This window comes from Physeter macrocephalus, chromosome 4 (genome assembly GCF_002837175.3).
Source record: "Physeter macrocephalus isolate SW-GA chromosome 4, ASM283717v5, whole genome shotgun sequence".
NCBI classification, from domain to species: Eukaryota; Metazoa; Chordata; class Mammalia; order Artiodactyla; family Physeteridae; genus Physeter; species Physeter macrocephalus.
Window position 1 is genome coordinate 76,401,695 of NC_041217.1, and position 12,479 is coordinate 76,414,173.

At 40.3% G+C, this 12,479-nt stretch overlaps 1 protein-coding gene across 3 annotated transcripts in view; it reads right to left on the reverse strand.

The window, feature by feature from the left end:
* The window catches only part of GPR89A (G protein-coupled receptor 89A), a 46,346-nt gene extending 35,780 nt beyond the window's left edge, over nt 1-10,566 (reverse strand). For 2 of the 3 annotated variants that reach the window (XM_028488909.2, XM_024119600.3), the window contains exons 1-3: nt 10,364-10,548; nt 2,430-2,489; nt 893-996 (exon numbers count right to left, since the gene is read on the reverse strand). In XM_028488909.2, the coding sequence (XP_028344710.1) occupies nt 893-996; nt 2,430-2,489; nt 10,364-10,405 (206 nt within the window). In that variant the 5' untranslated portion in view covers nt 10,406-10,548. Of the gene's footprint in view, nt 1-892; nt 997-2,429; nt 2,490-10,363 lie in introns of all 3 variants that reach the window. The other variant, XM_007130783.2, reaches the window with a different exon arrangement.
* Nucleotides 10,567-12,479: the final 1,913 nt, after the last annotated feature.

The following is a 12,479-nucleotide window of genomic DNA, read 5'->3' on the forward strand; positions in this document are numbered from 1 at the left end:
TTCTCCCATACTACAAGTTCTTAATTTATCTATCAAGAGACCATAATTATCAACTCTGATTCTCAAAAAAGGAATTTGAGAATATAATCTCTCTGTAAGTCTCAAGTATCAGAGGTCTATAATGAGTTATACAGCTTAGCTCAGCATTGATTCCTGACTACAGAGCCAATGCTACTTTATTCTTAAAAGACTTTTTCATGTCTTAAAAGTCTTAAAAGACTTTTTCCATAAAAAAGTACAAGACTCTATATAGAATAGCTGATGTTCTCTACACACAAACATTGGCCCCAAAAAAACTCAAGCTTGCAGTTTAACAAGCAAGAAATATTTTGGATAGACTGTTCAGTAAACCAGACAGGTCTGTTATTTGGAGGAAGAGAGGAGTTGCTTTTAAAAAATGCTTTAAAGACACTCTAAGTTCAATCAGACTTGAACATGCCTATGAAATCAACAAAATTAACTCGATTAGTAAGAACTGGAGTTCAGTCTTCATAGAAGCCCTTAAATAGCTCTGAGAAATTCCGATCTTTTCAGGTAGAGATTTTTCAATCAGCAGGACAACGTGAAGGGCTCTTACTGGGATTCAATCAGAGAGCAGCCTGAGAAAAATAAAACTTCTCAGAATGAAGCCTGGGACCTAGGCTCTCACAGCCTCAGTCTCAATTAGTACTTCAGAACTAATGCTCAGACTTGTTTACCTGCTATTTCATAATCTTTGTCAAGCCAGTTACTAGGTGCCAGGGACCTGTATTTGCTATGATTATTACAGTTACTGAGACTAAACTAACCACATGGTGGATTTTTTCAGATATGGGATCCCAGTAAATCTTCCACCATAAAGAAAGTAACATAGGTCTCTTTAAGAGGAGAGCTAATTAGTACTCTTACTCACCTGCTATTCAATACTCCTAAGATTTCAAAGATGATGAGCTCAAACATGGTGCAAGAAAATGCAAAAGTCACAGAGAAGATCACCTGTACCACATACTGACGCACCTGTTAAAAGTCAAACAGAGACTAAAAGTCATTTCCTTGTGTGAAATATTGAGTTGATAACCTTCTGGTTACAAGTCAGAAAACTTATATTAAGGAAATTCTCAAGTTATTAGAAACAGGGCCATGACAGTAACTTGTCTGGAGCTGAAGAAATAGATGAAAGTAAGTAGTACTTCTAATTCATGGGTCACTATTATCATCCTCCTCCTGTGGATGAAAAATTTAAAGCACAAGAAGATGAAGTGACAGGGTCAGAAGTAGCATTTAGAATTCCTGATGCACGCTGGCAAAAAAAATTACAGATTTACATATACAGGTTAGTGCTAAAAGCGTTTCTTCAACATTCTGCAGACCTTGGACCAGTTTTAGAACCTCCCCTAGGAGGCCTTAAAGTATTGAGCAGAACAGAATCTCTGGAATTCCGGGCTCTTTCAGACAACCCAAACTCCCTGGGGAAGTTTAATGGAGAACATACTAGAAATGACCCCAGATAGTCCATAACCATTGAGCTTATTACTAAATGAGAAAGATTAATTAGGAAATGTCCAGTGTAGGCTGCTGTCTTTCTGAATTCAAGGCTTAAGATACGAATCAAACCAGCCTTAGAATTTGGTATTAACTTAGGATGTAATATTGGTAATTAACACTGAAGGTCAAATACCAAATGAATGAGCACATTTATGAGACATTATAAGTTAAATTCTCTCCCAAAGAATAACTATCTGCTATTGGTATATATACTGATATGACTAAGGCATGATATTTCTTGATCCTGGCTTCTGGGCTATACACGACTTGCCTAAAAAAAAAAAAAAAAAAAAATCAACTAAGCTTAATTATATTCTCCAATTTAAGAATTATATAGTGGCAAAAACTTCCCATCTTGGGAGTGAACATGATTTTTCTTTTTCTTTCTTGACCATCACAGGTCATGGAAGTTCAAGCATAACTCATTTTGTTTTTAATTGAAGTATAGCTGATTTACAATGTTTCAGGTATACAGCTGATTCAGATATGTACATATATATATATTTATATATATATATATACGTTTTCAGATTCCTTTCCATTATAGGTTATTACAAGATACTGACTATATAGTTCCCTGTGCTCTACAGTAGGTCCTTGTTGTTTATCTACTTTATATATAGTAGTGTGTATATCTGTTAAAACCAAACTCCCAGTTTACCCCCCCCAACCCTCCACTTTCCCCTTTGGCAATCGTGAGTTTGTTTTCTACGTCTGTGAGTCTACTTCTGTTTTGTAAATAAGTTCACTTGTATCATTTTCTTTAGATTTCACATATAAGTGATATCATGTGATATTTGCCTTTCTCGAACATGATTTTTCTTTAATGGAGGTATTTTTCTTGTCTCATTTAAAACAATCTAAATTCATAAAATATTAGCATAATCAAAATGATCTCTTCTCACCTCGTAGTCCTTAAACAGTTGCCTCATGAAAAAAAGCCACCCAAATCCAAAGAAAAGTATCTGGAGGAGAAAGAAGATAGAAGGTCAATATACATAATCTTTTGAGAAATGCCTTCTACAGACTATTTTACGATAAAAGGTCGCCTAACTAAATAGCTTATTTCAGAGATTAAAGATGACATCCACCATATAAGATCTACTTATTAAAGTCCTCAACACTGGGACTAGATGTTGAAATGCTCTTCAATTTTTGACATTATCCTTGTTTAAGTTAGACAAAAAATTAAAGTATATATTTTTCCTGTAATCTTACGATAATCATTTTATGAGCCAAAGAAATTAGCAAATAAAAAAGGAGTTACTGAAACTTGCTTCTTACAGATGATTCCTGCTTGCAAGTATTTAGAAAAACAAAACAAAACAACTTCAAGGAAAAGGAGTTTTTTAAAAGATTTTTTTAAAGAAGGAAAGTAGTAGAAAGAGTGATATTTTCTATATGTTTTCCTTCATGGACCTTTCTCAGATTCTCCACCATCTTGCCTAATCCACTAAAGTGGTTTCCATCTCAGTATAAAGCCAAAAGATTGCAGGATCTCACTTTGTCAGTTTTGGTTCAAGCTGGCATCAGAGACAGTAGCCGCATGACAGCTCTGTTCAGCTTTCTAAAGCTCATTTGTTTTCCACTGGTAAATAGAACTTTCTCTACATACACACACTCTGACACAACTCCTCTTTTCTTCTTATATTGGCTAGGAACTTTATTGAAGAATAACATTTTTTTTTTTTAATTATAGTTGCTTTACAATGGTATGTTAGTTTCTGGTGTACAGCAAAATGGTTCAGTTATACATATATATACATATTCTTTTTCATATTCTTTTCCATTATGGCTTATTACAGAATATTGAATATGGTTCCCTGTGCTATCCAGTAGAACCTTGTTGTTTATTTTATATATATAATAGTTTGTATCTGTTAATCCCAAACTCCTAATTTATCCCTCCCCCACCCTTTTTCCCCTTTGGTAACCATAAGTTTGTTTTCTATGTCTGTGAGTCTGTTTCTGTTTCATAAAAAAGTTCATTTGCATCATATTTTAGATTCCACATATAAGTGATATCATATGGTATTTGTCTTTCTCTTTCTGACTTACTTCACTTAGTATGATAATCTCTAGGCCCATCCACTTTGCTGCAAATGGCATTATTTCAGAAAAAAAATTCTTTTATGCCTTCCCACTGACTTTAGGAGCAAGTGTGAACTTTTGAGCATGGTTTAGCAGACTCCTCCTCCTCTTGTTGTGTTCCTCCTACCCACCAAATTCATATTTTCAGCCACATGGAACTGCTTTTGCTTCTTTAGATACAACATTCTTTCATACCAAGACCTTGGCAGATGTTATCCTCTGATGGGAACTTCTCTCCATTCCCCTCCCTACTTATCCTACAGATGGTAACTTAATTATTACTACCTCTTGAAGGCCTTCTCTGGCCTCCCAAATACAGGTAACTTGCTCTTTGTATATAATCCTATTCTACCCTGTATTTCCCTTACCAAAGCACTCACCACACAGTTTTTTAATGTCTAATTTAAATACACGCTTTTTAAAAAGGCATTAGACTATAAGTTCTGTGAGGATAAGGATCATGTTTGTCTTGTTAATCTTTGCATCTTCAGCACCCAGCACAATGCCTGGCACACAGCAGGCTCTCCATAAATGTTTCCTGAATGGATAAATGGTCCACAGTGAAAGATGTTTTGTTCTTCAGGAACATTCAACCTCAATTCTTTGGTAATAACTTCTATGTGCTGTGCTAGGTGCTGGGGACAAAAAGATGAGTAGGATAGTTACTACCCTCAAAAAGGTATAGTATAGTGGCGAAGACACTAAATAATTATAATGTGAGACATGCACATGATATTGTAAAAGAATATGAAAGAGGGAGACTAAACCAATCTGGCAGGGGACTAGGACAGATTTTTTCTGGGGACGATAATACCTTAGATGAAGGAGGTTTTAATTTAGGGTTAAAACCTGATATCATGTGCAAATTTGGGGGTTATATGAATTTCTCTAGAGAGAGGTTCCAAGGTATTCACTACACACTCAAAGATTTCCACCATTCCTAAAATATTAAACAAACAAACAAACAAACACTCTTAAAAGATGAAAAAGAATTAGGCAGGTAAAAGACAGATAGTGGGGGTAGAAGGATAGGGCTTTCTTTTCAGACAGCAAAGAGCATGAGTAAAGGCACAAAGGTAAGAAATATTGGGTTGGCCCAAAAGTTCGTTCCGGTTTTTCCATAAGATGTTATAAGATGTTACGGATGGGCTTCCCTGGTGGCGCAGTGGTTGAGAGTCCGCCTGCCGATGGAGGGGACACAGGTTCGTGCCCCGGTCCGGGAAGATCCCACGTGCCGCGGAGCGCTAGGCCCTTGAGCCATGGCCGCTGAGCCTGCGCGTCCGGAGCCTGTGCTCCGCAATGGGAGAGGCCACAACAGTGAGAGGCCTGCGTACCGCCAAAAAAAAAAAAAAAAAAAAAAGATGTTACAGAAAGACCCGAATGAACTTTGGGGCCAACCCGATAGTATGGTATATACTGGTAACTACACACGGTTTGGTGCTGCTGGAAGATAAAATTCAAAGAAAGAAGTGGTTAAAAATAAGGCCAAGAGAGGAGGCACAGAGAACTAATGACTGAAAGCCCTGGAGGCCACTGTAAAGAGCTTGGATCATAGTCTGTAGGTGATGAGGAGTTATTTAAGTACAGAAAAGACACGGCTGGGTTTATTTTGTATAGAACACTATGGTAGCTATTTGAGGGAAACAACACTTTAGAGAAAGAAACATGACAGGAGGTTGTTGCAGCAGTCCCGATGAGAGATGATAAAGGCCTGAATTAAGACATCGGTGGTTAGAGAGGAGGCAGCAGATCTGAGTACTTAGAAGGTAAAGTCAGCAGGGAGGAATCAAGGATGACTAGTTTGGGATACAGGACGAAGAGTGAGGCCACCCACTTTACATAAAGACTACTGAAAGAAAACAAAGGTTTGTGAATGGGGGTGGGAGATAGGACGAAGATGGATTCACTTTTAGATGTGCTAAGTGCTTGAGGGCAATCCAAATTGACATAAAAGACAGATTAGGAAGGTAGGGCTGAGATGCACCTAAGAGCTGAAGCCACAAAAGAATATGAGATCACCCAGGAATAGTACGTAGAGTGAAGAAGGCAATATGCCAGGAAGAAAACAGTAGAGGGGAGGAATGGGAAGAAGAGACCAGGAAGGAGACAGAGGAGGAATGGTCAGAGAAATAATAGGCACCAGGACACTGTGGTATCCTGAAACCAAGGGAATAGAGTTTAAAGGAGTGTTAAATGAAGCAGACACGGGCAATAGAACCAGGACTGAAAATGCTCAAAGGACTTGGTAACTTGGAGGTCAACGCTGACCTTCGGAAAACAGTTTGAGTAGTGAGGTGGAGGCAGCAACCAGACTCTAGTGGCTGGGGATGCCTGCGGTGGGGAGGGGGGGTGGTGGGTAAGGCAGTAGAGACAATAAGCATGAATTACCCAAGGTACAGCCAAGAATGAGACAGAGAGAAAACATTAGAGAGTAGCCTAAAGAAGCATGTGGGGTAAAGAGAAAAATTTACAGGCCAAGGGGAAGAAAGCAGTAAAGAGATAAACAAATATGAGAAGGAACTGATAGAACACTGGAGGTGAGCTGATGATGTTATTAATTTATTATTATTAGCAACAGCTACCTTTTACTGACCATGTGGTATATTCCAGGAACTCTAAGTGCTTAGCCTTGCAATCTCATTAATCATGAAAACCAGATAAGGTAGGTTTGATTGTCTTCATTACAGAGAAGGCTGAGGCTTAACAGAAGTTAACCCATTTATAGTAAGTTTCCGAATCAGGATTCAAGCTGAAGTCTGGGTGGCTGACTCCAAATCTTGTGCTTTTAACCACCTCCCAATAAGCTGCTCCATGATCAAAGGCACGGGTGGAAAACATAATCTTAAACAGGAGTAAGGGGCACCTTATTTTCTCACATGAGAGGAAAGGAATTGGGAATGGTTGAGGATATAAATAACTGCTTAGTTAAGATGTAGGAAATAGAAGGAGCTCATACCTCTTGGCCTCAGTTTTGTTGATAAAGTAGGAGGCAAGGTGATCTGCCAAGAGTAGGAGAGGTGAAAATGGAAAAGGGAGCTTTGAAAAGAGTGATAAAGACTCAGAGAAATTACGAGGGGAAGGGAACAAACAGCTGATTAAAGTCAAGAAAAAAACGATTCAGTGAGCTAACGGTGTCCATAAACTTATGGCATCGGCAATCTGCACAGTTGTATGATTTTCTACAGAAGGCTTTAGGCCCCTGAGTTAGTAGTAGACAAACTATAGCAGTGATCTGAGCGTGGACTTTTATATGTAGGTAAAGAAACAAGAGGGTATGAGAAAGTAGCTTGGATCCATGAATCCAGACTGAGTAAAAAAGGAAGAGGGTGAATAGATTAGGAGAAAATACCCCTAGACTACCTGGGAGATCCTTTGGCTATTATAAATCATTACCAGTGGAGACATTTAAATTTATAGTTTAGAGGCCATGTTTAAATGACTTCTGAAGTCATGACTGCAGGTGGAGAAGTTAGAAATGTAGGGAGTAGTGTATATGGTGGAGATGGATGAAAAAAGAATAAAATATTTCACTAAGAGCGCTCTGAAATGGGATTTAGACAAGGAAAAGAAAACAAGTGAAATTGATAAGTCTATATGAGGGGGTGGGAAACGGAAGAAAAAGAGAAAGAGATACATACCTTTATATTTCATTGTGGGCTCCTTTCACATTGAAGAAATGCTTAGAAAGAGTTTTACACAACTAATATGAAAAAAAATACCAGAAGAATTCAAGAAGTCCAAGATTAATATGAATTCTGGCAAGATTACAGAGGATCTAAAAAGCATGCAAAAGGTAAAAGCGATTTCAAACATTTTTGCAAATAAAATAGAAAGTGCACAGCTCTTATTCAAAAAGAATATTTTTGAAATTGTGCAGTCTTGACCTTGGGACTTAAGAGTGTACTTTGGAACTGATAAGTCTTATGACTGTAGAGAAGGCTGAAAACAGAGGTTAGATAACAGTTGCTTTTACAAAAAATAACTCCAACATTGAAAATTAGCTACAGATTTGAAAAAAATAGATGGCCATTGGCAGGACAGTTATTAAAGAACTGACAATAAAAGATCCCTTTCTTGGATCATTTATTTATTTAACAAATATTTATTAGTGTCTAATACGTGCCAGGCCCTAGGGGTAGAATGGCAAACCAAGAGAGCATGGACACTGCCTTAAGGAGTTTATAATCTATGGAGGAGATAGACAAGTAATTATGAAACAATGTGATAGTGCTGTTATAAGTGAAGTGGGCAAAGGGTACTAGGAAAACATGTATAGGGACATCTAGTCCAGTCTGGAAGAGGTTTTTTGGATATCCATGTTGGGATCTGAAGGCTGAATAGGAGTTAGCCAGGAGAAAGAAGTGGAGGGATATGGGGAAAAGGTCCAGAAAGAGAACAGACTGGTGGAAACCAGGAGGCATGGTAGCATGGCCGGGTTAAGGAACGAAAAGAAGTTTAGTAAGGCTAGTGTGTTATAAATTGAAGTGAGAAATGGTAAGGGCCAAGGCTGAAGTGAAGAGGTAAGAGCTGGGTCTCATCATAAGAGACCCCATAAGCCACATTAAGGATGTGAACTTTATCCTGTGACAATCTCTACACCAGGATGTTGCCTGAGGCAGACCAGCTTCAATATGTGACCTCTGATTTCAAATTTCGTTTCAAATAAATCTTTCAGTTCATACAAAACAGGAAAAATGAGGGGAAGGTGTTTCTAAGGTAATCACACCTCTCCAGAAAGGTGCTTTTTATTAAATATTTACTAGGACTACTATGTGCCAGAAACTGATCTAGATGCTGGGGAATACAGCAGAAACAAGACAGAGAGTATCCTGGACCTCATGGAGTTTACATCTAACGAACACAAACAAACAAGTGATAGATATGAAGAAGAAACTAAAACTGGGACATGAGACAGAAGGTGGCTGGAATGGAGGCTACCTTGACTTGGGGTAGGGCGTCAGGTAAAGCCTCCTGGAAGTGACATTTTTACTGATACCTAAATGATGATGAAGTAGCCACATAAATATATGGACAGAGAACAATTCCACACAAAGGATTCTTCGGGTCTTAGTTCCTCACTTGTAAAGAGCAGGTTTGAGAATTAAATTTAATATTGCATGTGAATGCATGTGTGAAAGTTAAACTATTATATGGCATACAAGATCAGAAAGCCACTTTCTTGGTTCAACTTGTCAATCAATTATATCCATGTTAAAAATGGCTATAACCATCTTAGTGGTTATAATGCAATGCCAATTTCCTCACTGACATTCTTATTTTTATTCTGAGTGAAAAAAATGCTACTTAAATATTGTCATTTTTCTTGAGTTGGTACTAGGGCTAAAAATAACCCTGAGTTGTCATAAAGGGCAACAGGAAGCCTTGGAAAAGTTAGAAAAGCAAGAGAATTACATGTCCAGATTTTTGTACATTGATGCATTTGAATATTACGCAGCCAATAAAAACTATAGTTATGAAAACTTTAAAGAATGGTAATTTTAAAAACAAAAAGTTTATCATCTCAGGATGTTCCTTGTTTCATGCTCTCTAAAATGTTTTAATAAAAGGTTTTCAAGAAACAAGGACAATGCTCCACTCCGAAGACAGAAGCATTAGGATAAAGCAATACAAAAACAGGAAAAAAAAAAACAACCCTAAGATTTAGTTTACTTTAAACCCCCAGAAGGAACTGTTTCTGTCATGTGCCACTTGAAAAAAAAGAACAATTAGGAAAGAATACTTTAAATTACTGGAAAAATGGGGGGGTTGTGGAGGGAAGATCAGTAATTAGGTAGTCTGAGCTTCTACAAATTTTAACATTTGGCCAACAAATATTTATTTAGTGCTCGCACTTGGAGGGAGGATAGAGCTATGAAGAATTTATCTCAAAAAATAAATTCATAAACAAATACGTAAATGATATCAGTGCTATGATAAATGCTGTGAAGAAAATAAAACAGAGTAACTCAACGAACTGACATGGTAAAAGCAAAAGGCTCACTAGATGAAGTTTCTATAGAGCAGGGAAAAGTCAGTGTCTTATTTTAGGTTTGTATCCTCAGAACTTTATATAATGCTCGATAAAAGTTTGCTGACTGTACGAATGAATGAAGGTGGCCAATCGGGAAGGAAAGAGGGTTAGAAAAAGATCCGAAAGAGTGGGCAGCAAATAGAGGATGAAGGATGCAGGTGTTACTGTACAAACGAAACATGATATTTATTAGATCTCTGAAGTGACGGCGGCAAATTTCTCCGCATCCGGATTCAGGATTTGACAGCTAAACCAGCAAAGCCCTCACGTGTCCCCAGGAGCCAGCAGGGATTGGCGAGTCGCGCCCTCCGCGCCCGGAACCACACTCTTCCCTAATCCATGAATCAGCGGCGCAGTCCAGACCTTCGGGGCGCTTTGGGGGCAGCTCCCTTCTCATGGCACCCGCTCTGAGCGCTAAGGCCACCTGACCTCTCCCAAAAGTGAACTGAAAACCTGGGGGAGGGTTGGGGTGAGGAGGAATGGAGGCTGGGCGGGGAGTGCGGACCGCCGCAGGATGCCTCCTGACAGCTAGGGGGCAGGGAACCGGATGCAGCAAATCCCACACCCTCCCAGAGCTCTGGGCACGGGTGAGGCGGGCACTGGCCGCGGGCGAGAAGACCGAGACCCCGGGCCAGCCCGCTGACCCCGGGCCAGCCCGGAGGAGACGACTCGGGAAAGGGAGGCTGAGGAGTCCTGGGGCGGAACGCGGTGGCTTACCTGGGAGGTAATCATGATGCTGGAGTCGATCAGGAAACTCATGGCGAAGTATAAGGAGGTCTCGTACCTCCACTTCCCACTCCCCAAGGCCACAGCACGCTCTGACCACGAGCCCCCTCACACTGGCAGCTGTCGCCCGCGGGCCACTGCCGGGACCTCCGCTCGCCAGCCCGACGCCATCAAGCTGCGCCCCAGCCAGCCAATCAGCAGCTACGTCCAGCGTTTCCCGCCTCGGGCTAGAGTGGGCGGGTGCTGAGGAGCTGAGGGCCAGGGGAGGGGCCAGGGAGGGGCCGCTCTGGGGGCGGGGCTTAATTAGAGGTGGCCCGGCTAAAAGGGGCGGGATAGAACAATGTAGTCTGAAAATTCGAAAGCAGATGTATTGCAAGGTAGAATTTTCATTTCTGAGGCTAAAGGAGGTGGGGCCTGAGCTAACATTTTAAGTGGTAATTTTATGTTATAATGGTCATAGCTAATAAGATGAAGTTAATAATAATGATTATTATTATATTGAGTTAGACCATTTAATAAAAAATGAGTTAGACCATAAATCAGGCATTGTGTTCTAGATGTTACAACTTATACTTGGCTCCACAAACAACTGCATAAAGAGGGAAGAGTGGAAAGGCAGGTTTTAGCAAATATAGCTAACCCAGTACATTTCTGATGTGATAACAACAATAAAAGCACGCCATCTTTAAGAAGGGAGTGATCCATCTCATTGTACTTGATGCCCATCAGACCACACCTGGAGTATTGCATTCTTTTACCACGCTTTTAAGAGGCAACTAGATGTATTGGAGAATGCTCAGAGGTGAGTCACCAGATGAGGACAGGTGAAAGGAATCGAAGAAAGAAGACTCAGGAACATTGACAGCTGTCTTCATTTGAAAGAATGGATAGACTTGATATGGCCCCAAGAGATATTTGTAGGACAAAGGGCTGGAAGTTAAATGAAGATCGATTTAATTCAAAACAAGGAATAATTCTTTAAGAGTCTAAAGACGAGTTATTTTAGGAAATAATCTCCCCCACCCCCTCAACCCATGTTGGAATTGCTCACATGTAGACTGAATCACTACTTCATCCATTCAATACTCATTGCGTGAAGGCTTAATGCACTGCTGTAGGGCTTATCCTTTCCAACCAGGACGCTACCTATTCCTTGTAGTCCCCGTAGTCTTGTCCTGAAGCCGGCTCCAGCTGAGGGCAATCACCCAGTGTGGGATTCAAGGCTGCAGTCAATACTGGAAGCACAGCCTTGAGTGGACCTGCATCTTCGACCAGAGTGCTTAGATTACTGCAATCTGAGTAACTGAGACTCAGATTTATTACACACAAGGGAATGTGTCTTTCTTTCTTAGACTTGAACTCTACTCATACTAAGCAGCCCAAACTACCTATCAGATGTCCAATCCCCAATCCCGAAGGCGAGGGAGCAGTGGAGGCAGCCCTGCTAAGGGAGAGTCTCAAACCAGAGAATTTTGTGTCCCTGGCTACATCTATCAGGGAAGCAGTAGCATCTGTGTACGCATATGATGAGTTAGACTGTCATCTATCAAGACTGTGTGATAGTGCAGAATGCTGGGTTAGCCTATCAAGGCAAACAGTTTACCTTGGTGGCTTACTGGAGTGCATGGTGGGGATCAGGGTCTCAACGAATCTGGCAGCAGAAAAAGGTATGCAATCTCATTGGCCCCAGGGCTGTGTAAAACTTTGAAAGACACCATTCAGGATTCTCCCTATTGTTAATAACTGTGTCCAGGTCAAGGACAGGCATGGGTGACCCAAAGAACCACTGCCCCCTGCTTTTGATGGAATGTCTCCAGAAAACCTTCACACTAGATTAACGTCCAATTGACTGTCCTTTCAAAGCAAGTCTCTTTCCTGGTGGTGGTGGACTCCGTCACCAAGATGGCTTGTCCTCTTACCCTTACCTCAATACCGTTCTCCCAATTCACTCTAGCTGCTGCAGTCCTGTTCAACAGTGAGATCTGCTTCTGCCTCCATGGACTGTCAAGCTACCTGGGCTCTAACTGATCCCCCTGTTTGTATCCATTTTCCAAGGTTGCTTTCCAAAATAGTTCATGTTCATAGTTGCTGGCCATTGTTTACCATT